Raw genomic sequence first — 22,661 nt, 5'->3', positions numbered from 1 at the left:
GTGAGCTAAGAATTACTCCGGACACTCATCTTTAATTGTAAACCAAGTTCTCATCCTAATCTATAGTCTATGTTTAGATTCTATTCGAAACGCATTCAAGACTCAGGGTATATACGGACTGTATATACAAAGGCTGAAGCCAAATTACACAAGAACTAAGCTAAACAAATGTACACAAAACGGAAATTCAATACAGATGAAATAGGTTCAGGGATTGAAATACGGTACGCCTTCCAAGCGTAGTTGGATCAATTGGCAGAAGCTGACCCCTGGACTATTTCCTTCGGTTATCTCCTCCTCTTCTTTTCCTTATTCTCTCTTTAATTTTGTATCTCTCCTAGATAAGTTCTCTCGCTTATTACCTTCCTTTCTTCTTTCTCTCTGACTCTCATCTTTGGTTTTGGCTGGAAATTAATTAGTTTGCTCCTATTTATAGGATCGACTACTCTGTATAGACTGGGCCATCAAGCAAAGATATTACTATAATAAAATGAGAACATAGGTACAATCCTATGTTAACCGCCAAGTATTGAGGAGATGGTCATGAATATCCCTATCTATTATCTGCAGGTTTCAACTGTTAACTACATCATAGACACCTCAAGCGAATTGAGCGAACAAAAGTTGATGGCAGTAATCTGGAACTTTATTATCAATCATAATCAAACTTCAACTGCCACAAAAAGAATGATGTCGCTCCAGCTCTCTGTCTAATTAGTTAGTATCCAGATGCACAGAAACTTGCAAATGGTAGCCTTGCGTATACTTAATAAGCTATTTAAGCATATAAGTATATACTTCAAAATTTGGGTTCTCACAGTAGGCAACTAGGTTCTGAGATCAATCAATCAAACCGCCTTCCACATATATCATCCTCTCCATTCTGTACAGTGCTTATCCTACAGCATGAACTTAGTCCCTTCCATTTGGTTCTACAAATTGCCAAGGGGTCTTGCGTATGCATCCTCCTTGGGGAGGTCAGACTTCGGATTCCCTCATATCCTCACTCAGCTTGTGGTTGCTGAAAAATTTGAGGGAGGCAGACCGGTGGTGGTTGTGGGAGGCATGGCACGGACATTTATGTCAATAGGCAGCAAACGATACTGAATGTCCAGCTCCTGGAAGATCCTTACCATCTCTTCAAGTAAAAGGGCTCTTCTTTCCCACTTTTCTCCCACATCTTGGAAGTTCATCTTATGTGTCAGCCACAATGCATACCTCATCTTATTTAATTCTTCTACATCCTTCAATACGATCTGTACTTGAGGATACCAGTGCTCCTTTTTACTTTCAATGTAACTGTAAATGCGACCATTGGAAATAATTGGTAAACAGACATTGAAATACATCATAATAACCGAAATTAGGAAGTAGAGAAAGACTTTTTTTCACATATACCTTATCATTCTCTGTTTCATAACAGCAATCTTATCTTGTGGAGTAGATATATGGACACAGAACTCAACAGCATCTCCTGTGTCCGGACTACGATAGAAGTTATTGATGGGCAAAGTTGAAAGTGTACTGTTCGGGTACACGATTTTTATGTTGTCATACCTTAGAAAAACTGTAGTCAAGATATTCATTTCTTCTACAACCATCTGAGAGTCATTGATAAAACAATTTTAGACCAGAGACATGAAAATGTGAGAAATTGAATAGAATTTCACACAGGTAGAGATGGAACTTACCTGTACTCCTTGAATTTCACATCGATCTCCCACGTCAAATGGGTGCATAACAAATAAAAATATGACTGCTTCAAATACTGTCCTGCAAGTGTTACCAAAAACAAATGCCACGACCACAAGCTGAGAAGTTGCATAAACAAGATTGGCGCTGGTGATAATATCCAGCACAAGAAGCCATATAACTATAATAACAATGCCAACTATTACATCCACCACGTGTCGAAGTCTGTTCACCGCTGTTTTGGTGTCATTCAGTGTCAAAGAAAGTGCTCTCCGTTCTCTAAAGCAGTTGACCTGTACAAGTAAGCCCAGATTGTATATCAAAACTAGAGGAGACCTATCCTTTAGACAATGTTTTGTAGAGATGGCAGGGGCTTTTAAAGTTCCTGGTTGTGTACTTCTATGCAGTCACAAAAGAAATTGTTGCCAATAATTACATGCTGTTAGGTTTCTCAGTTCGGGTTGATCAACTTCTTCTGTTCCTTTTTCCCTGCCTTACTAAAATCTACGTTGGCATATTGGGCGACCAACATGACCAAGCCTTAAAACCTAACAATTCTGTCTAGAAGACAACTTAATTGATGCTTACCACCCAATTTTTCAAGGAATTTTTGCGGATTCTGCGAGTCTCAGAGGCCCCTTCAAAGAGACTCATGGTCTTTAAAGCCTCCTCTTCTCCCATGAAACACAACAAATCCTCCAGGTAGATGTGCCTGCCAGAAAATGAGTAGATTGAAAGATGGAATTTCATGAAGAACATATTGCTAAAAGAACTATGTACAAACTAATAGTCCAATGAATATCTACAAATTGGAAAGTATTGAAACTGCACATGTTCTGTTCACGGAGAAACAAATAGGAAAACCATAACACAGTCAAAGCCAAGTAAAGAATGCAGAAGCAAAAACACTAAAATGGGAAGGAATTGAAACATACTTTGAGCCAGGCCGCGCCACATTGCGAAATATCTTTTTAGCTGCAGCCTTTGCCTCAACTTCACTTTTGATCATAGTATCACCCTCATCCTGAGCACTGGAATCCAGAATTTGCTCATCGAGTGTCGTAAGATGCCCTTTTCTAACAATGTTCATTAGCCTCTTCATATTCCAAGCAGATACATTCTTTGGATTGAGCCTATGCAAATGATCAATGGTAATTGCAGCCTCCTCTGACTTCTTGGACATTGTCGGTCTTGAAAACTTGCCACTTTTTCCCCCAAGCGCCCCACTTGCAGCAATGAACCTGCCACTTCTCCCAGAGCCACTCCCAACCGCCCTCCCAATTCTCGCAGAAGGGAATGCATTTGATCTGAGGTCAGGAGGCATAGTTGCCCCAGCATTCTGTAACTTCCTAACCTCCTCAGCAAGCCTCTCTTCTTCATCCTCCGCATTCTGTACCTCAATCAAGGGACGCCCAGAGAGAGTTTGGATCACATACTGATTAAAAAGTGCGTCCTGAATCCGATCAAAGTAGGATCTAACGTGGAAAGAGGAAGCAAGCACCTTCACAACCAGGGTCTTTAACAACCATAGCAAAACCCCGATCAAGAGACAAAGCAAACCTTTCGTCACATACTCTAGTATTTTGCTATTGGTTTCCTGCTCAACCTTCCTGATTAACATGAAATGCCAAGCCGTCAAAACAAAGCCAAGCCAAATACAGTTCTGCACAGCCCTTCTGATCCCATAAACAAAATACAACACCCTCTTGCGCAGAAGGAAATTCCTTTCCACGAAGAACACCATGATCTTTATCACCCAACCCGAAACCAGCCTCCCGCAAATCGAAACCAAAATCAGCACCTCCCATTTCCACAGCTTCAATTTCCACAGATGCTTCTGCCTCAAAACTCTTAGAGAAAGCGTGCAAACCAAGGCACCAATGATCAAAACCAAACTAAGCCATTGGAGCAGAGTCAATGCATCTAATTTTACCCTCTTGTACTCATCAGGCAGATCCTCTTCCAAAAACGGGTCCTCGTCGTCATCGTCGCCGCCGCCACCTTTCCCCAACATCCCGGACTTCATCGGACCCGATTTCGGGACCCGAACCTCGTCCCAGCTTTCAGGCGGGTCTATCAATCTAGACTTGGTCTTTATCCTCAACAAATTGTTGTTCTGAAACGAAGCCTCTCGCCGAAACGATTTGTTCGACGAGCACCTAATGACGTCGGCTCCGCCGTTACTCAACCGACTGCTACGACGTCGTTCGTCGTCAACCACGGAGTCCTTGTTTCGCCTCCGAACAGAATCGTTCCCCGTCTCGGGGATAGGGAGCTCCGACCTTGCCGGCGATTGGAACGACACCTTGAGCTCCCGCGACGCCTCGCTGATCCTCGGAGGCTCCGCCAGCGGCGGTTTTTGTAGCTCGTCCATCTCCAAATCCATGTCCAACGACACGTCGCCGCCCGAGGCTCTCTGCTTCTTAAGGTACTGCCCTATCAGCTTCGACGGCGGATCCTCCTCCGCCGTCGGCGGCGCAGTCTGCTTCCCCCTCTGCACGAAATGAAAGCCCCCGCTGCCGGCGTTTCCATCGGCGGGGATAGTGCTCCCGTCGTCCTCCGTCCAAAAATCTAAACTCGATTCCCGCCAAATCGTCCCGCCATGCTCCACTTCCCTGACGTTTTCTCTGATGGTTGTTGCGGAGGAATCGCCCTCGTCGATCTTGACGATGACCTCTCGGCGGTGGTGGCCCGGCGAATCTGAGGCGATGCTTGCCTGGCTCTGGTGATCAATTAGAATCGGGAGCTCCTCGTGGCTGTTATCTTCTACTGCTCCGGCTGAGATCTTTCTCATGTGTTTGCTCGACCCATGGGATTTGAATGACTTCTTCAGCGAAAAATCCATCGGACACTGATTCTTATTCAAATAAAAGCAACCGTTTTCTCGATCATCAGAGTCACTACAGCAGCATTTCACAAATATCAACCATAATATTACGCGTCAATCATAACTGCAATGTCAGTCTATCCAAGAGTGGATCAAAACTCTTCACCGATCGGAGGAAATTGTTACAAAAGAAGCTATATTATGACAGGGAAAATCTATATGGTTTTTCTACAGAGAAGTAGCTTGTATTTCAAGCAACATGAGATGCATTTTTCGGTGAGCAGAGAAGAGGAATACCAAATGCAAACATTTTGTAATTATTTCGAAACTTATAGTTGAAACCATATGTTCATTTGACTTATCTCATACTGTGTAGTGCACAGGGCTCAACAAGTTGTAATGTACTGAGGAAAAGAAAATCAGAATGCAGTACTTGCTAAAATATGAATATATAGAAGAGCAAAATCTGCAAATATCAAGTTGAAACAGCAAACAATGCACTAACAAATTACCAGAACCTTTGTACGTATATAGATCTCATGGCTCTATGTATATGTATGTGTCTATATATATATATATATATTATCACGCACGTTTCATCTAATAATCACGCAGCATACAAATTTATAATCTAAATAGATCTCAAAAATTCAATTTCGAGGTGCAAAAATTAGGAGAGATTCTGGTAATTGGAGACGTACTCTGCTTCTTGAGCTGAATGATGGCCTCTCAAACGGAAACCCCCTCTCCTGGATCGTCAAATAAACCCATCCATCTTATTATTGATAAGGCCTGTCTCTCTCCCATGGCCTCCTTCCTCAGTCACACTGTACCAAAAACCTGAAACTATGATCTCGAAACCCTATTTTGAATGTTCCCATTGGTGTTTTAATGCATAAACACTCTACCTTGTATTCTTTCTGCAATCTCGTCCCTTCTCGAGAACGACGATGGAGACGGTGTGATAAGTCTAGCGGAGCAATTTTTGTTACATTTGGTCAATGCGTGAACGACCAGAAGCCTGTTGCTTTGGCTTTCCAAGTTTAAACGATTGGCTGGGGTTGCGCCACATCAATGGCTGGTGTATTCCATTGATTCATGAACCTGGAGTAGGATTCGGGCCTTTTCATACAATCACAAAATTCTAAAAAGATGTCTCTGTTATATGTATGTATCTATATATATATACAGATTTTATCTAGAGCGGAGATCTGCTTTGAAATTAACGTGTGAAGTTCGAGTTTTCAGTCACTTTTCGGTCGCATACTCACATCTCGACCGTTCAGTTTTTAGGTACTACTGTATAAATTATCTCTGCAAATTTTTAGCCAAATTGATGATCATTAAGGTATCTATCTCGCTTAAATCAATGGATGGATTGAATCTGTCAACCTGAACCGTACTAGCTTTAAGGCAGTTATTAATGCCTTAACGATCATCAATTTGACTGAAAATTTGCAGAGATGATCTATACAGTGGGTACCACTGTATAGATCATCTCTGCAAATTTTCAACCAAATTGATGATCGTTGAGGTATTTAACTCGCTTAAATCAATAGACGAACTGAATCTGTCAACCTGAACCGTACTAGCTTTAAAGCAATTATCAATGCCTTAACGATCATCAATTTGGCTAAAAATTTATAGAGATGATCTATACACTAGTACCTAAAAACTGAACGGTCGAGATGTGGATATATATATATATATATATATATATCTATATATACAGATCCTATCCAGAGCAGAGTTCCGCTTTGAAATTAATGTGTGAAATTCGAGTTTTGGGTCACTTTTCAGTTACATATCCATATCTCGACCGTTCATTTTTAGGTACTAGTGTATAGATCATCTCTGCAAATTTATATATATATATATATATCTATATATATATACACACACACACACACACACTTGCTCGGGTGTGGATATCCGTACCTAAGCAAAAGGTACAGATTTCCGGTTTCTACCCAGTTTTTTATCACACATTTACATTTTAACCGTTCAGTTTTTAGGTCCTAATGTATAGATCATCTCTACAAATTTTCAGCTCAGCCAAATTAATGATCGTTAAGGCATCCAAAACTGCAATTTACAGGATTGAACTGAATTTGTCGAACTAGAACCGTTCGTGTTCATTGTTGTAAATTGCAGTTTTGAATGCCTTAACAATCATCAAATTGGCTGAAATTTTGCAGAGGTGATCTATACATTAGGACCTAAAAACTGAACAGTTAAGATGTAAATATGTGATTAAAAAGTGGGTAAAAACCGGAAATCTGTACCTAAGCAAAAGGTACGGATATCCACACCTGAGAAACCTTGTATATATATTTCACGGAAATCAAAATTAATCTAGCCCTAATCCAATTCTCATCCCTTGACACCACTTGGACAACGTATTTTTATTATATGAAATTTCTGTAATTACTAATGTTTGGAAAGATTGTCTTTGAAACATGAAAAAGTAGGTGGATAACAATTCTAATTCTAAAATATAGGCATAAGCTAGATGATGCAGCTCACTTACAAATGTAATGTCAACTGTGACCAAGGGGATTTCAAGAATTACGTAGTGTCGTGACTCAATCTTCGCACACTAAAATTTATGTGTTCTCCTCTCTTGTGAGATGAGTAATTATTCTATGTTCTGGACTACCATGTGGTGATTTAGACATGAGTGATTATTTCATATTCCGGACTACCATGTGGTGGTTCAGACCAATAGAACAATGACTCCGTAAACCTGTTGCAGGGGATACAAAAAATTATATTAAATGGATTATTAATCAAAAACAGATAGTAATTAACATGTGGGTCAATTACACGAGACCGGACCACAGCCCACATGATAGTGCTTAAATATACAATAATCACCCGAGGTAGCATGGTTTAATCCAATTAAACTCCAAAAAAAAGCTAGCAATAGAATTCCAACTTTACCGAGCAGTTACCAAATCGAACTCGCGACGCTCACAATTACATAACCCCACTAATTTCTCCAAAAAAAAAAAAAAACCAAAAAAAAAAAACACACACAATCGCACTACGTGGCAAGCATCCGAAAGGTCTTGCCAATAAGCCTTTACTCATGCATGCAAGTCTCTGAAAGCAATATTCATTTACACATGAATGATCTAGAGGGAGTTATACAGCCTGAGATTCTAAGTTTGAAATCATTGTCCTTCCTCTCTCTTGGTTCTAAAAGCTTGACCAATATCACAAGGGCAATGAAGATATTGATGCGTTGTATAAGACCAATCGCGGAGCTAGGATTTAAAAATAGGGTAGGCTAAAAAAATATATATTTTTTTAAAAATTTTACTAATGTTTTTAAATTATTTTTTTCTTAAGTTTTACAAGTAATATGTTTTATTCTTTTCTTAAATTAAACCACATTATATAATACTGATTCAAAAAATCAATATTATAACAAAAGTTTAAGACAAAATAACACACCTACTCAAATTGTACCCCGTGCCCTTGAATAGAAGCAAAAATCTTTAATTATTGAATATGTATTATAATTCTCAACCGGCTCTTTTTCAGACCTAATTTACACAAAAAAAAAAAAAAACTTTTTATGTGACTATATTAAAGCATAATAGAAAATAAAATAAATGATGGTTCTAGGTGGACCTTTAAATTTGATATTTGGACTTTGATTACTTATTAAACCTCAAATTCACTTTTTTATTACTTAAAAAAGCTAAGTACACCTCTTTAATTTTACCAAAATATCCTTGAACAATTAAAATTATATTTTCAACAATTTGTTTTTTTTTTTTTATCTCTATCAATTCATCCATGAAGAATTTTATGAGGAAGCTGCCTACATCTTTGATGTACTTTCATTAGTGGAACTAGAAAGTGATTCTTGAAGATGCTGAAGAAGTAGACAATTACAAAGATAAGATTTCTTGCTATTCTAGATCATAGATTTTTTGTTTGTTTTGAAATATGAATGGTTCTAGAAAAGACTTTGGTTCTCAAATAAATAACATATGTCGATTTAATCGACAATTAAAATGAGTTGATCTTGAATCTTAGTTAGTACTATCTACACCAAAATATTCTAAATTTTAAGGAAATTTCAAATCAAATTGTTTTGAATATACTTTTGTATTAAATGATAGGGCCATGTATAGAAATTATTATGTCTACTTAATTGTTTTAGGTAAATTATAAACTTATATAGGTAATATAAGGAAATTCTGAAGGAGAAAAAATAATTTATTTTGTTGAATGTTGGTAAGAAGAGTACCTTTTTTTTTTCTTTTCGATCCTTTTGATCTCTGTCTCTAGTTGTCTTTTCATATGAGTTGACAAAGTTTATTGATAATTGAAAAAAAAATAGAGGTCCAAATATCAAATTTGGAGGTCAAACTAGAACCACCCTAAAATAAAATCAAATACTTCAAGCAAAGAAATAACATATGTATGATTAAAATAAGAAAAGAAATAACATATGGGCTAAGTTTAATAACATATCAGGCTAAATTTAGAAATTTGAGGTGGGATTTAGCCCAACGAAGCCCGTGTGTAGCTACACCTTTGTATAAGACTCGTGAACCTATCAATTGCAGAGAGTTTTGTAGGTTAGGAAATGTCATCTGATCTTGACTTGGTTGATTTTGATTCCAAAATATTTGACATTTTGCTTCGTGTAATTAATTATGAGCTTACTGGTCAAATGCTTGTTTGGTTATATCTAAGATCTGATAAAGTAATATTGGCTTTACAACCAAAATCAATTGGCAATAAATGATTCTAAATTCTAATAAACTCATATGCAAGGATTCCATTTTCCCATGTATGATGATCTATATTTTCTACATGCCCACCCCACATGTGCGAATTTTAAAGCCATACACGTGGATAATTCATAATGGGTAACGTAGAGCCCGTGTGGTTATGAGACATGCACACGTGGTATAACCCACTCTGATACCATGATAAAGTAATGTGACCTTCATATGCAAAACTAATTGGCTATGGATGAGGTTGACATAAATCCTTACGAACTCATATATAAGATCCTCATTCTCCTACGTGGGATCTATATTCTCAATAAGCCCAACAAGCTAGAGATTTTGCATCTTGCGAATAATAGAATCGCATGGATGATTCCCAGCTAGCTGGCAGGGGACTCTTCCAAGGCTATCTTTTGTAAGTTTTGAAAAAAAAACCAAATTTTAGGTGAATTTCCAAAGGAACTTTGTAGACCACCAATATTGGTACCTGAACTAGCTTCAGCTCAAGTAGACGATGAGGATTTTGAATTGGCTTTATTCAAAACTGAAGCTGGAATAATAATTCAATATTCCACCAAATTGTCATGGTATCCCCGATCGATATACAAACAATAATACCATTAAAGGACACTAACTTGAAACATAAACTCTCGCAAGCGTACAAATCGTATCAAGTAAGGGAAGCATTTAGACCTTAATTTATCGTAGCTCGGGGATTAGGTGTTGGACCTAACCAAGATAATTGGCTCTAGGACAACTCGAATGCATACAATAAAAATATAAATAAAATAAAAAACTATAAACAATCAAGGCACCAAGCCTTGGCAATGCTCGGCTTAACTCACACCAAGCCTATTCAAAACCACTAACTTGTAGCCTCAAGGTGAATATACACAAAGGAGTTGATTTGAACTTAACAAAAAGAATTAAAAATGTAAAGCAATTACTAAAAATGCAAAGAAAACTAGAAAAGTGTAAACAATATAATGAGAATGTCGGGTGCTAAGGAGGTCCTTCACCGAAATCTTATGTGTCAGAAGCTAATCTAATGTAGATGTAAGGCAGTAATCGTATCCAAGGCGGTTCAAAACTTAAGGACCGAAACTCCCTTGCATGGTATTCCTACTCCTGTTCAAGCGCTGTAAGAACTCACTTGGCAAGAATTAGAGTCTATTCAAGGGTCACTAATTCTCATTAAGAGCTCTAGAGATCGAGGAATTAGACTACTAGGCAACCCGCCCGCGCAATTATGCAACATGTGTAAATCACTGTACTTATAACCCTCGAATACGAAATTGAGGGTTTCTAGCTTTAGAATTAGAGGGGGTCAAACCTCTAACCCCATCCTAGACATGCGCAAAATACACACCCTAGAGTTGGCTAATCTCCTAGACATGTATTTTAACCCAATAAAATTGATATAAGCATCCATCATATGAAAATTGCATCATTACATTAAAATAAGCATATTTTACACAAGATTTGGACTAGGACACACAACTCGAGTCCTCAACAAAGAAAATACTCACTACTTATCATTAAACTAACATCAATATACAGAATTTAAAGAGGAAAAGGTAAAGAGAAGTGGAAAGTAACAAGAACAAGCCACTATTTGCTATGAAGCAATTATGACAAGCCTTTGTTGATGGTGATGAAGCTCTTGATGCTTGGGTTTCCCTTTTAAATTTTGTGAAATTGAATTAGTAGTGGAAAAGTGAGGGAAAGAAGAGAATGAAATAGGAAAGAAAAAATGGGTGTGGTGGTAGTATGTTCAGGTGAAGAAGAAAGGACGGAATGATGGTGTGTGGTTCGGTGCTAGAGAGGCTAGTGTTCTAGCGACCGACTCAGTTTCTTCAAAATCAGGTGAAGTAGGCGGTCAGCTTGTAGGCTGGAATTTGATGGGATTGGCCGGTCCTAGGCTGGCCTATTGGGCAAGGCTAGGCGCTTGCCATCTCTCTCCTCTGAGTCATGTTTCTCTATGTCTCTGCCTCTCCTATTTTGCGACCCTCTATTCTCTTCTCGGCAACTCTCTCTCTCTCTCTCTCTCTCTCTCTCTCTCTCTCTCTCTCTCTCTCTCTCTCTCTCTCTCTCTCTCTCTCTCCTCTCAAGTTTCTGAGTATGTTATGAAGCATTAAGTCTTCAAAGATTTGTGCTCTGTAATAATGACCAGAAAGAGGAAAACTGGGCAGGTGATCGATGAAGAAGATGGACAGTGCTGCTGTTTTTTGTTTAAAGAAAAATGATCTTCAACGATGTCGTATGCAAGAGTCTTAGCCTTCAACCACGGCAGCTTTTACTTGGTATAAAATATAGATTCTCACTCTATCTTATTCTTTCTTCTAGCTATTAGTTCTGGAACTTCTGTCTTTCACTGGGCATAAGAGAGTGGTTCTCTTCTGTTTTTTGTTTATCGTTCACTAGACAAAAGAGAGTGGGACACTTTCTATTGTATGGCCACTCCAATTAAGATCAACTGATCTAACAAAGAGACAAATTTATCATATTAGTCTAATTTTTTTTTTAAAAAAAAAGAAGAAGAAAGAAAACAAAAACCCTTAGCCCACACGACTCTTACATATGTCAGTGAGAATCGAACCTATGACTTCTACAATGTTGGAATTATAACTTACCAACATGTCACAACTCACCAGCATTAGTCTAAATTTGCAATTGCGCGCCATTTTGTTATACACGTTTTCAGTTTTAGGGGAATTTCATAATTTATTATTTCAAATCACTTGAGTTATGTAAATTTAATAATAAAAAAATAAAAACCGCCTAAGCCTCTAGGCGCGATGTCTCCTACTACCGTCTGACTAACTTCTAGCGTTTTTTAGAACTTTGAAAGAGGCAGAAGAGAATAGTAATTAAAAGTTTAAAACGGGTCAGTGGCTCCTGATTGTTGAGACTGAGGAAGGAGATAACGACTACCACGTGGCAGCATGTAAATTGACAAAGAGCCAAGAAAGAAAAAGAAAAAGGAAATTAAAAAGAAGAGCACGTGCAGGTGGTGATGGATGGTTAATTAAGCAAGTTGATTTCAAACCCTTTGGAGACACGTGTAGCTTTGTTAATTAAACATTTTGTTCAATTAACAATTCTCCATCCTCAATTTTTTTTTCCTTTCTTTCCTTTCTTTTCTTCCATTTTCTTCAAAGTATTTTCGTTAATATTCCCATCCTTGATCCGGGTTCATTCTCTCATAGTTGACATGCCGACTATTTTGTCTCCTTGTCGGGAACTCTATTTTACTCTAAATTTTTGTCATTTTCTCTCAGTTTTCACAACTCCTCTTATTCTCGACAAAATAAATAAAACTAGATTAATTATATAATAATTAGTTTGAGGTTTAACATATTTCCAGCTTTTAAGATGCAATTACGCTCATAAAAATACGTGTAATCAGACACATACATATTAAGATAGGGCAACTGTAGCTTCTCCAGGCGTTGGTCTTAGCAATAACAACTTCTCTAGTAACATTCAAAATCAAATATATGAGCTTAAGAACTTGGAGGAATTGGCACTTTCCATGCATTTTTTTCTGGAAAAATCCCATCATCATTTTTTTGAATCAAAATCAACGATTTCTCATTATAGTCTCAAGCTAGAGCAGTACATTACATACCTTTCCACTGCCTTGAACACAGAGGTCAAATAAGAAAATGTGGCATATATATCTAGTACCACTCATCAACGAACACCCATGCTCACTTACTAAAAAGCAAGGCTATAAACTATGAATGTAAAAACATATAAAATAGGCAGAGTTCCAAAGTTAAAAAACTCTAAATTTTCTCTTTGCTCTTGACACTAGGGCTAGGAGGTTTTGTTAAGAAAGCCATGCAGGCTTCTTGTGTAGCAGCAATATTTTTTGGCTTTGGTGGATTCTTGTTTTTTATTTTTTATTTTATTTTTATTTTTATTTTTTTATCCAAGAGGTCTGCCTATTTTCTTCTTAGTCTCGGAACTACCAACCAGCTCAGACTTAGGTACAAGGATGCTACTTGGAGCTTCAATCAATCCCAGCGATCGAGCATTGAATTTGGAGCTAAATTCCGGCATCTTTAGCTTCTTGGTGGAAGCCTCAGCCTACCCCGAGTGAGTAAACAACCCAGGCAGGAGTACCTTTAGCTTTTTTGGGGATTAATAGTTAGAAGGCTGTCTTTCTCGCTTAGATGGAACAGCTGCCTCAACCGGGACTAAAGCCAAAGTGGTATCCTCCTCATCCTTGCTGGAGGATGATCTGCTATCCGAACGACACAATACCACAGGCCTACATCCACCATGCTCCTTTGGGTGAAAGAGAGAACGCACCACCGATGGTAAGACAGGAGACTGGAGCCCCTAGAATTTGAACATGCCATTTTCAAACTGACTTTGCACAAAACTCATAGATGGACCTGTGATCTCCAGTTTTCTTTGCATCAGGTTCAATTCCATTCTTGGGATAGCCCTTCCATCTGTTGCAGAACAAACACCATTCTCATGGAAAATCAAATCACAATAGTTGCACTTACCAACAAAGTTTTCAAAGAAGAAGCTCATCTTTTCCTCAACACCCGGGGCCGGCTTGGCTTTCTTTTTCAGAAAAAAGGGTTTGAAGAGTTTGTGGGAAACCCTAACCCTAATCTTGTTTGTGTTGTCAAAGAGTTTGTCATCTAATTCGATGACCTTGCCAGCGATAGTAGCAATGTCTCTGATGGTGTCTTTGTTCTAAAAAAGGTGGTATATCAGTGATACGCACCAAGCAAAATAAAGCGTTCAAAGCAACTGAATGCGGTTGCGCAATCCCATCGTACTCTTGCATTATGACCAGCGCTTGGTTAAAGCGCCACGGTCTTCCTCGTAACACCTTGTTACAATCTCATTTGAGATAAAAAGAAATGACAAACTTGTTCTCCATCCTCTCTTGAATTTTGAAATCCCTTTCAAGCACCCAAACATGGTGAAAGAAACACCGAAGGTCCTGCAGTGGGGTTGGTTTGGCTACAAGTGGCCAGACTAGCAGATAAGACTGCGTCCTGCGTCGTCCTGCAGAGTTAGCAGATCTGGAGAGGCCAACGACCTCATTGGTTTGCTAGGGCAAGGGAGGCTGCAAAGGAGGCCGTAACATCATCCATAGTTGAGGTAGCAGCGCAAGCTTGATGTGCGGTAGCTTTGGTGAGGGGTTTAGGGGCGTCCATAGAGGTACTTAGGGTTTTCCTGTTAATTTTGCACAGCTATTGTTTAAAAATCCCATCATCATTGAGAAGCCTTAATTTCTTGAAATAGTTTAATGTTTCATACAATAAGATTCAATACCAACAAGCACTCAGCTACAAAGCTTCCATGCATCATTATTTGAGGGATACACAAACTTTTTGGTGCTTCGCTTTCAGAAAAGTGCTTTCAGGTTAAAGGCATTAATGCAGAAAATGAAAACAACCAAGATCATGTGGAGGATGGTCATGAAACTCAAATACCATGGTTCTATATTTCCATTGCTCTTGGGTTTATTGTAGAATTTTTGGAAGTTTGTGGGTCTTTGATGCTAAAGAAGAAGTGGAGGTATGCTTATTTTAAACTCCTAAACCCCTCCCCAGGTCAGATCCAAACCACCCAAAACGGATCAGATCCATCCAATCCGATCTGAGCCCCAGTATTCTCAGCTGTGACATCACAAAGTCATCTCCGCATGGTCACCGCCAATCCTGCAACATCTCCTCGAACCACCCATCAGACTGACCACGATCCTCACCTTGAGAAAGCTACCCTAGCCCCACCTTCCAAAATTCCAACTGTCGCGGCTTATCCCCATCAACAACTCCCAGCGGCTTGGACAACGACGCCATCACCCCACAACCCTTTCTTTGACTAGACTGCCTACCTTCAGAAACTACGTCCCTTCTATCCCGTCCGACGACTCTGCTGTGAGGGCAAGCCGTCGGAATGGGCATGACTCTATGCAAGTTTGACCAAGCGGTGCGTTCTCCTCTCTCTGTCTCTAGGGTTTTTTCCTTACCTTAGTTTGAATTTTGAAAGCTATTGATTGGTGTTTTTGTTTGTTTTCATTAGGAGTTGTGCAACATGATTGTTTGTAAAATAACCACAAGATTTATGTTTATTCATCAAATTACCTGACCCCTGCCTAAGAGATAATTTTTTTTTAATTGGTTTATTTCATGAAGAAACAATAACTTTATGACATATTATGGTTACATTAAAGGAATCCGCCGCCATGTCTGGTTCGATAAAGGTGAACCTCTCATACATAATATTATACTTATATACACCTGAATGCCCAAAGAACACAGAAAAGTTATATAGAGTAGAAAACAACATTAAAAGAAGGATTAAATACTTGTCACTCCCTGTACTTTGCTCCAGAAAATAGTTCAGTCCCTCACTTTTTAAATTAAACAATTTAGTCCTTATTCTCTCTAATTCTCACACAAAAGATCCAAAATGATCCAAAGTGACTATTATACCCCTCACTTTGTCTTTTTATTTTTATTTTTTCTCTATTTTTTTTTAATTTTTCTCCCCTTTTTTATATTCTCTCTCTCTCTCCCTCCCTCCCCCTTCCTGAAAACAAAATTTCTAAAACTCTCTCAACTTTCTCTCTTGGATCGAAGCTCAACAGAGAACACAACCATAGCTTCCCCTATCCAACAGAATCTCATCATTTCCTCCAAGTCTAGAATTCAAGAACATGAGATGAAAGGATTATGCCGTTGAAGTTCATGGTAGAGCGGAGGGGGCTTCAACGCCAGTGGCGGCCCGTGCGGCGTTACCTAGCGTAAGTGGCTAATGAGGATTCAAAGGTAGGATGGCTGATGTTTGCTGTGTTACTATTACCCAATTCCTCTTCTTCTGAGAGCACCAAAGTCTCTGTGGATTTGTACTACAAAACCCTTTGTCCTGATTGCTCTGATTTCATTGTTAAACATCTGATCAAGCTCTTCGACACCGGACTCATCTTTGCCGTTGACCTAAATCTCATCCCCTACGGCAACGCCAAGCTCGGAACCAATGACACCATCACTTGCCAGGTTCAAATTTCCTTTCTTTCTTCCTTTCCTCTATATAAAAATTGAATCTTTTGCTTTCACAGTTTCACAAAAAGAATGAATTTTCTATGTTTCTAGCTAGTTCCAGCTCTTGGGTAATTTTTAAATTGTACTTGGTTTCTGGTTTTCATTGTTGTTGCTGGGTCGAGTGATGGTGGCAGCGCGGTGAGGCGGTGATTGGAAGTCGAAGAAAACCTGAGAGCAGAGGTGTTGAAGATTTGAGGCGAGCTTGTGGAGGTTGGGATCTATGCCATGCATCAATCCTGCCTGGGCTTGAGTCACCGTTGACCCGTCTTTCATTTGGTGGTGGCGGCGTTTTGGGTGGCGGCCGGAAGCCGCACCTTCTTGAGTAGACCCTTTTTTTTTCCTAATCTTCAATCCCGGGTTACCTGTCGAGTTAGAGAGGTTGGGGTGGAGCCAACTTTAGGAGCAGCTTGTTGAGAGAGAGAGAGAGAGAGAGAGAGAGAGAGAGAGAGAGAGAGAGAGAGAGAGAGAGAGAGAGAGAGAATAAATAAAAAAGGGATTGAAAAAATGAAAAGAGAAAAATTAAAAAAAGAAAAGACAAATAATATAAAAAAGATAGTGAGAGGTATAATAGTCATTTTAGACATGTTGTGGACTTGTTATGTGAGAAATAGAGAGAATAAGGACTAAATTGTTTAATTTAAAAGGTGAGAGATTGAACTGTTTTCTGGAGCAAAGTACAGGAAGTAACAAGTATTTAATCCTTACAAGAATCTAACCGGCATGTTTAATTTTAGTTGTACAGAAGACAACTTCTTAATTAGGCATATGTGCTATCTCCTTTGGAGCTAGAGGGGTCCATAAGATTAAAAGAGTAATAACAAAAATAAAATAAACTAGTGGACCCTAAGCCCAATTTCAACAAAAAAAAAAAAACAATAGAACTAGGGCTGTCACTCGATCAGTTCGAATTGGTTATAGGTATTACCAACTTCAAAACCAAAACTTTCGGTTTCAAAATTGAGCTATCAATTACCAACCAAAATTTTTCGGTTTTTAATTATACCTACCAAATTGGTATTTCAGTTTTCGGCACTACCAATTTTAGAACAACTAATTCTTTGTAATATAAATTAGAATGAAAAATACTAGGTTTTTCAATTTTATAGTCGTAAACTTTGTATTTCATCTACTTATTATAACTTTTTTTTGAACATATGACATCAAGTTTTAGCCATTTTCAATAAAACTAGGTTATTTAACCATCTTTGACCATGTTACTTAAAATACATGTACTATTGTAGTAATGTTCATACTATTATGAAAATTTTTATGTTTATTTCTTAATATACATGGATGTGTATTGAAAACTATAATATGTAAATGTAATATTTAGATAATCGGTAGATTCGGTATTTACTAAAACCAAACCAACTTTTTCAGTAATTTTTATTTCAGTCTCGGTTACCAAACCTAAAACTTATTCGGTTAGTTTGGTAATTACCAAACTAAGTGGTAGCCCTAAATAGAACCCAAGAAGAAACTTTAGCCACCCTAAACAACATGCAACAGCCGTTGCCAACCCCGTTAAAGCCGCCACCAACAACCTTGAAGTCATCCATGTCATCCTCACTAAAATTGAATTCATGAAACCACAACCCAGGCTCTAGATCAGAACCAAACTTAGAATTGGATTTGATAAACTAATCTATTTGATGCGAAATCGCAACCATGAATCTCTCATGGTGATATAAAACTAACTAATGTCAATCATATGACAAGCCAGCAGCCATCGTTGATCCATACTAAGGAGATTAAAAACTATATCATGTTGTCGCTATGTCGGTATTGGGGGCTGAGGAGGCGCCAGCAAAATCACCTAGAGTATTGAGAAACCAAAGCATAAAAAGCTAAAGAAGAAGATTCATGAGAGAATGAGAGAGGACGGGAAGTGAATGCAAAAATATCGAAGTCGAAGATCAATGTAAAGGTTAGGGATGGTAATGGGGCGGGTTGGGGATGGGGATCACAATACCATCCCCATCCCCGAGGTCATTCTCTACCCATCCCCACCTTAATCTCCAATAAAAATATATTGGGATTCCCCGTCCCCATCCCCATCCCCATTGGGGATAGCCTCCAAACCCGCCCCAAATCCCCAATAAGAATTTAATAAATAAAATAAAATTTTCTCATATTATCTTTTTTAAAATCAAAATCTACAACAAATAAATTTAAAACATGATTTAATTCATAAATCATAATTCAATGAGTGCAAAAGTCAAAACACCATTAAAGTAAAAATGTAGTCATTAAAGTAAAGTAGTAAATGTATATATTTGTGATTTATATTATAAATTTTTTTAAAAAAAAAAAAATATATATATATATATATATAAAAGTTAAATATATGTATATATTATTGGGGCGGATTTGGGGATGAGGATCACAATACCATCCCCGCTCCATTCCCAATCTTAGATAGCGGGGATTAGGGATCCCCATTCTCATTCCCTATTTGTCCCCGAATTCTCCCTCCATTAGGAGCGGGTATCCAATGAAACTCCACCCCGCTGGGGATTTTTGCCATCCCTAGTAAAGGTCAAGGTAAAGGTGGTTCTTCCTAGAGAGAATAGTTTGTGTGCATGCCGATAATAATAGTATAAGGTTTAGCTTTCGGAGGAATAAATAGTCATACAAAAATAAATATTATTTTATTTCAAGCTTGCAACACCAAACAACAAAGAAGCAGATATATAGTGCCAAAATATACATCACACAACGAAGCACATATGTGTGAACATCACACACAACATGCAGTCAATTCGCAAGGTTAAAAACTTTTAACTAGTGAAAAAAACTATTTAGTCACCAAGCTCTGTGTTTTTGTTGATATGGGCAGCTGCTACCTACAGAATCACGAGATAGATGTTCTCTATTCTGGTACCTGTCAAGATAGAAGTAGGTCAAGGGGTAAACCGGGGTTGCCGACCTATAACCCTCAAATGCCTAAGTCAGTATCTGTATAACATAAAGACATGGTAATGGTACAAAGAGGAATCATAAACTTACTTGATTAGGAAGTGTTTGCCCATTTTATAGGTGACTTTGGGGTATGCGCCCAAATATATTTCGATGTGGGATTGTATCCTCACATATGCTTAAGGTCTTGTAGCTCACATGAGGCTATTCTGCGCCCATGTCTTTTCGGCCACCAGAGGTGGCACCAGTCGACATGGACATTGGTGAACTATAATGCTTGGTGTTAGGAGCTCCGGCCTAATCCGGCTGATCATGAGGCAGTTTCCTGTGGCCATTGAGTCATGTGTTTCCGACGTTTGCGCTTGGTACGCATGTGGTATAAACATTATGTGTAATAGTAAGAACAATGGTATTCTGCACTAGTTCAGTATACATACTGAAAACAGTCAAAGAATTTGTCATTTTGAATTAAGTGATCAATTCTTGCCCCTAACTTGTTTTACAAAATGCCTATTTGGTTTGTGTGACTTCGTAACATCACGTTGTTGGAGTTTAAATATAATACAATTTTATTTTTGAAAAAAAAAAAATTCAGTTTTATTTTTTAAATTTAAAATTAAAATACAAATTCAAATAAAAAGATTAGTCTAATCAACTTACCTTTTGAATTTGAACTGAAGTGGTTATTGAAAGGATAAGTCTAATTAACGTACCATTTCAATTTGAACTAAAGTGGTTTTTAAAAGCTATATAAAGGCATCAAAAGTTCTTCCAAAATTGTTACGTCCGGTACCTCAATTTACGGGCTTATTAGTCATTCGGACGGTAAACGACAATTACTTTCACTTTTAATTTGTTTTGGTACTTTTAAAGGCATAAAAAAGTTGACTTTTAGTTTTGTTCATCTTTTGAGAAAATTGACTTTATAGAAGTTGTAGAGGACGTTAAACCAAGTTCGTGGACATGTGGCACTCTCAAATCGGAATTCATATACGAAAGTTATGGTCAGAAACCTGAAGTTACTATTTTGGGAAAATTTACTATAAATAGCCATTCACCTTCTGTAAGTTCCATTTTCAGAAACTTACCCAAAGCATCAGTTTCCATTTTCTCTCTCCCAGACTCGATTCGCTACCTGACTCGGTTTTACAATCTGAAGTGTTTCACTGCCGTCTGGCCTCCCCAGACCGATGGACCGATCCCATTTGGTGCGGCACCTCACGCTGGCCGTGTTTCCGGCCTCACCCTCCACGGATGACCACACCCACGGCGGCGAATCGAAGCAAAAGGGAATGATGGCGCTTTGTTTAGGTACCAGATTAGATCTCCCTATTCCGGCCACCTCAGGCCTCGCCATTACCCACTTCTTAAAGCTCTCTCCTCCCTGGTTTGAACCCATCTAGTCACTGGCTTGAATTCTCTCGGAGAAGGAAAAATCAACGATCGGAATGAAAGCTAGAGATTTCAGGTTTTCGAGGTAAATTCCGGCTTGTAGAATTGAAATTGATCAATATTATAGTTGAGAAAGTTGTTAGTGATGTAATAAGGAACATTTTGATGTAGATTTGGTGACCCAATTTGGGGTCGGAGTTCTTGGGGGCTCGTCCAGCCGTTCTTGGCATCCTGCTTTGGTCTATTGGGTTGAGCTTATTGTTATGGACTCATAGATATGATTTTGGTAGATTTCGGAGAGGTTTGGATATCGAACAGAGATTTCATTAGTTTGGAATTTCGAGTGTTGATTTATGAAAATCTAACCGTTGGATTTCCTTCGTTTCTGTTCTAGAATACTAAAATTGATGAAACGATGTTGTTAGTGAAGTTTAGTTTGTTTCTGAGGAATTTTGAGAAATTTTAGGTTCGCAGGGTCGACGATTTTGAGTTTTTGGTTTGTTCATCATAATTTTAGTTCGGGCCTTTTGTTCGTTTATTTACGATGTATTGTTGTGTATAAGATGACGTACTGAGCTACTGCTCGATGCATGAATCCTTACGCGTGATCGCCTAAGCTGTACTGTGAGTGGACACTTTCGTTTTAAATTGATTTGCATGCAATAATATTTTCTAAATGATCGTTTTATTTATATCTTGGTTTTGGAACATGAATTTGGTTTTTTTTTTTTTTTGGCTTTCGGAATTGGATTGTGATTTATTACTTGAATTGATTTCGGGAATGGATTTGCTTTATGAGATGATTTTAATATTGAGCTTTTGATTGGATTTTTTGAAACATGTTTATTGATCATGTTATTATGAATTTATTTAATCTCACACTTTATTCATTATCAATCTGGGAAATCATGTGGTATTTGAAAATCACATTTATTATTATTTTTATAAGCATGATTTTACTTGAGATTTTTCTAGTATGGTTGGGAACTGTACTCATGTCTTATTTGTGAGATTTTGGGGAAGCTTACTGATTTTTGATTTTTCTTATGATTTTCCTATGCCATACTTGTTGTAATCATATTACCATGCTAGCATGTCGTTCCAACTTTTGAGTCAATATGACTACTGTGTATACATAGCAATTACCGACCATAATCTGCACTCATACTTAACCATTTCACCTTGGCGGAGTAACTTCAATGGAGTAATCTCCGGAAACACAACAAGACAACCTTCACCTGCAAGTCAGCTCCAGGCCGAAATATGCCTTGACGCGCCGACACGCGCCACCCAAAGTTGTCTCTATAGAAAGAACCAAAACTCAGCAAACTGAAGGATATCAATCCCACATCGAAAACAAGAGTGAGGTAACTCACTATTGCACCTATAAAATGTCCACTTATCTCTCTTCATTGATTACACGTTCAATAGCTATTTACCACTACATTTGTCAATACAAGTACATCGATTAACTTTAGCATCGGAGGAGCGAAGACCGCCAACCGCGGTCTCCCCTCTTGACGCTGTTGTATTTCTCTTGACAGATTGGCGGGATTTCGTGAACTACACATATATCGGAAGATTGGACCATTGTCCACGTTATCAGAAGCCGACATCTTATGGCGGTATTCTGAGCATTAACATTGGCGCCGTCTGTGGGAATCTCTGAAAAAAGAGTCATTTCCCATTCAACCTACCATGGCTAGCAGAAGCGGCGAGGATGTTGGAGACCAAGCAGATCAAGCCACCAACCCTACCAATTCATCAACTGTCAACAATGAATTGTTCACCACACCAATTAACGTGGGCTGCCAAAATCTCAACACCCCCGAGATACTCCTAACACAATCTGTCGTGGAAAATCAGACCGGCATAAGTCGTCAATCTGCCACTTATCTTGCTGCTACGTTAGAAATAGCCTTGGCAGACTTGCACAATGCAAACAGAGATCGAGAAAAGGAACTAAAGGAGAAGTCGGAAGCTCAAAATCAAGTA

The 22,661-nt window shown here is 38.4% G+C and overlaps 1 protein-coding gene across 6 annotated transcripts; it reads right to left on the bottom strand.

Annotated features, from left to right (window-relative positions):
- Positions 1–466: 466 nt before the first annotated feature.
- On the bottom strand, positions 467–5,598 carry LOC112167450 (mechanosensitive ion channel protein 6). 6 transcript variants are annotated; one of them, XM_024304478.2, is made up of 7 exons: positions 5,221–5,598; positions 2,628–4,592; positions 2,281–2,404; positions 1,692–1,985; positions 1,558–1,601; positions 1,399–1,485; positions 467–1,299 (listed from the first exon to the last, which is right to left on the bottom strand). In XM_024304478.2, the coding sequence occupies exons 2-7, from the start codon at positions 4,535–4,537 to the stop codon at positions 1,008–1,010; spliced, it is 2,751 nt and encodes a 916-aa protein (XP_024160246.1). In that variant the 5' UTR covers positions 4,538–4,592; positions 5,221–5,598; the 3' UTR covers positions 467–1,007. The 6 variants fall into 6 exon arrangements, with proteins under 6 accessions (XP_024160246.1, XP_040361541.1, XP_040361538.1 ...); XM_040505607.1 differs by having other exon boundaries at positions 468–1,299; positions 1,399–1,601; positions 2,628–4,543; positions 5,221–5,346; positions 5,428–5,596; XM_040505604.1 differs by having other exon boundaries at positions 468–1,299; positions 1,399–1,601; positions 5,221–5,346; positions 5,428–5,595.
- Positions 5,599–22,661: the final 17,063 nt, after the last annotated feature.

The sequence above is a fragment of the Rosa chinensis genome, chromosome 5, assembly GCF_002994745.2.
Source record: "Rosa chinensis cultivar Old Blush chromosome 5, RchiOBHm-V2, whole genome shotgun sequence".
NCBI lineage: Eukaryota > Viridiplantae > Streptophyta > Magnoliopsida > Rosales > Rosaceae > Rosa > Rosa chinensis.
This window is presented reverse-complemented; position numbering and strand designations above follow the sequence as displayed.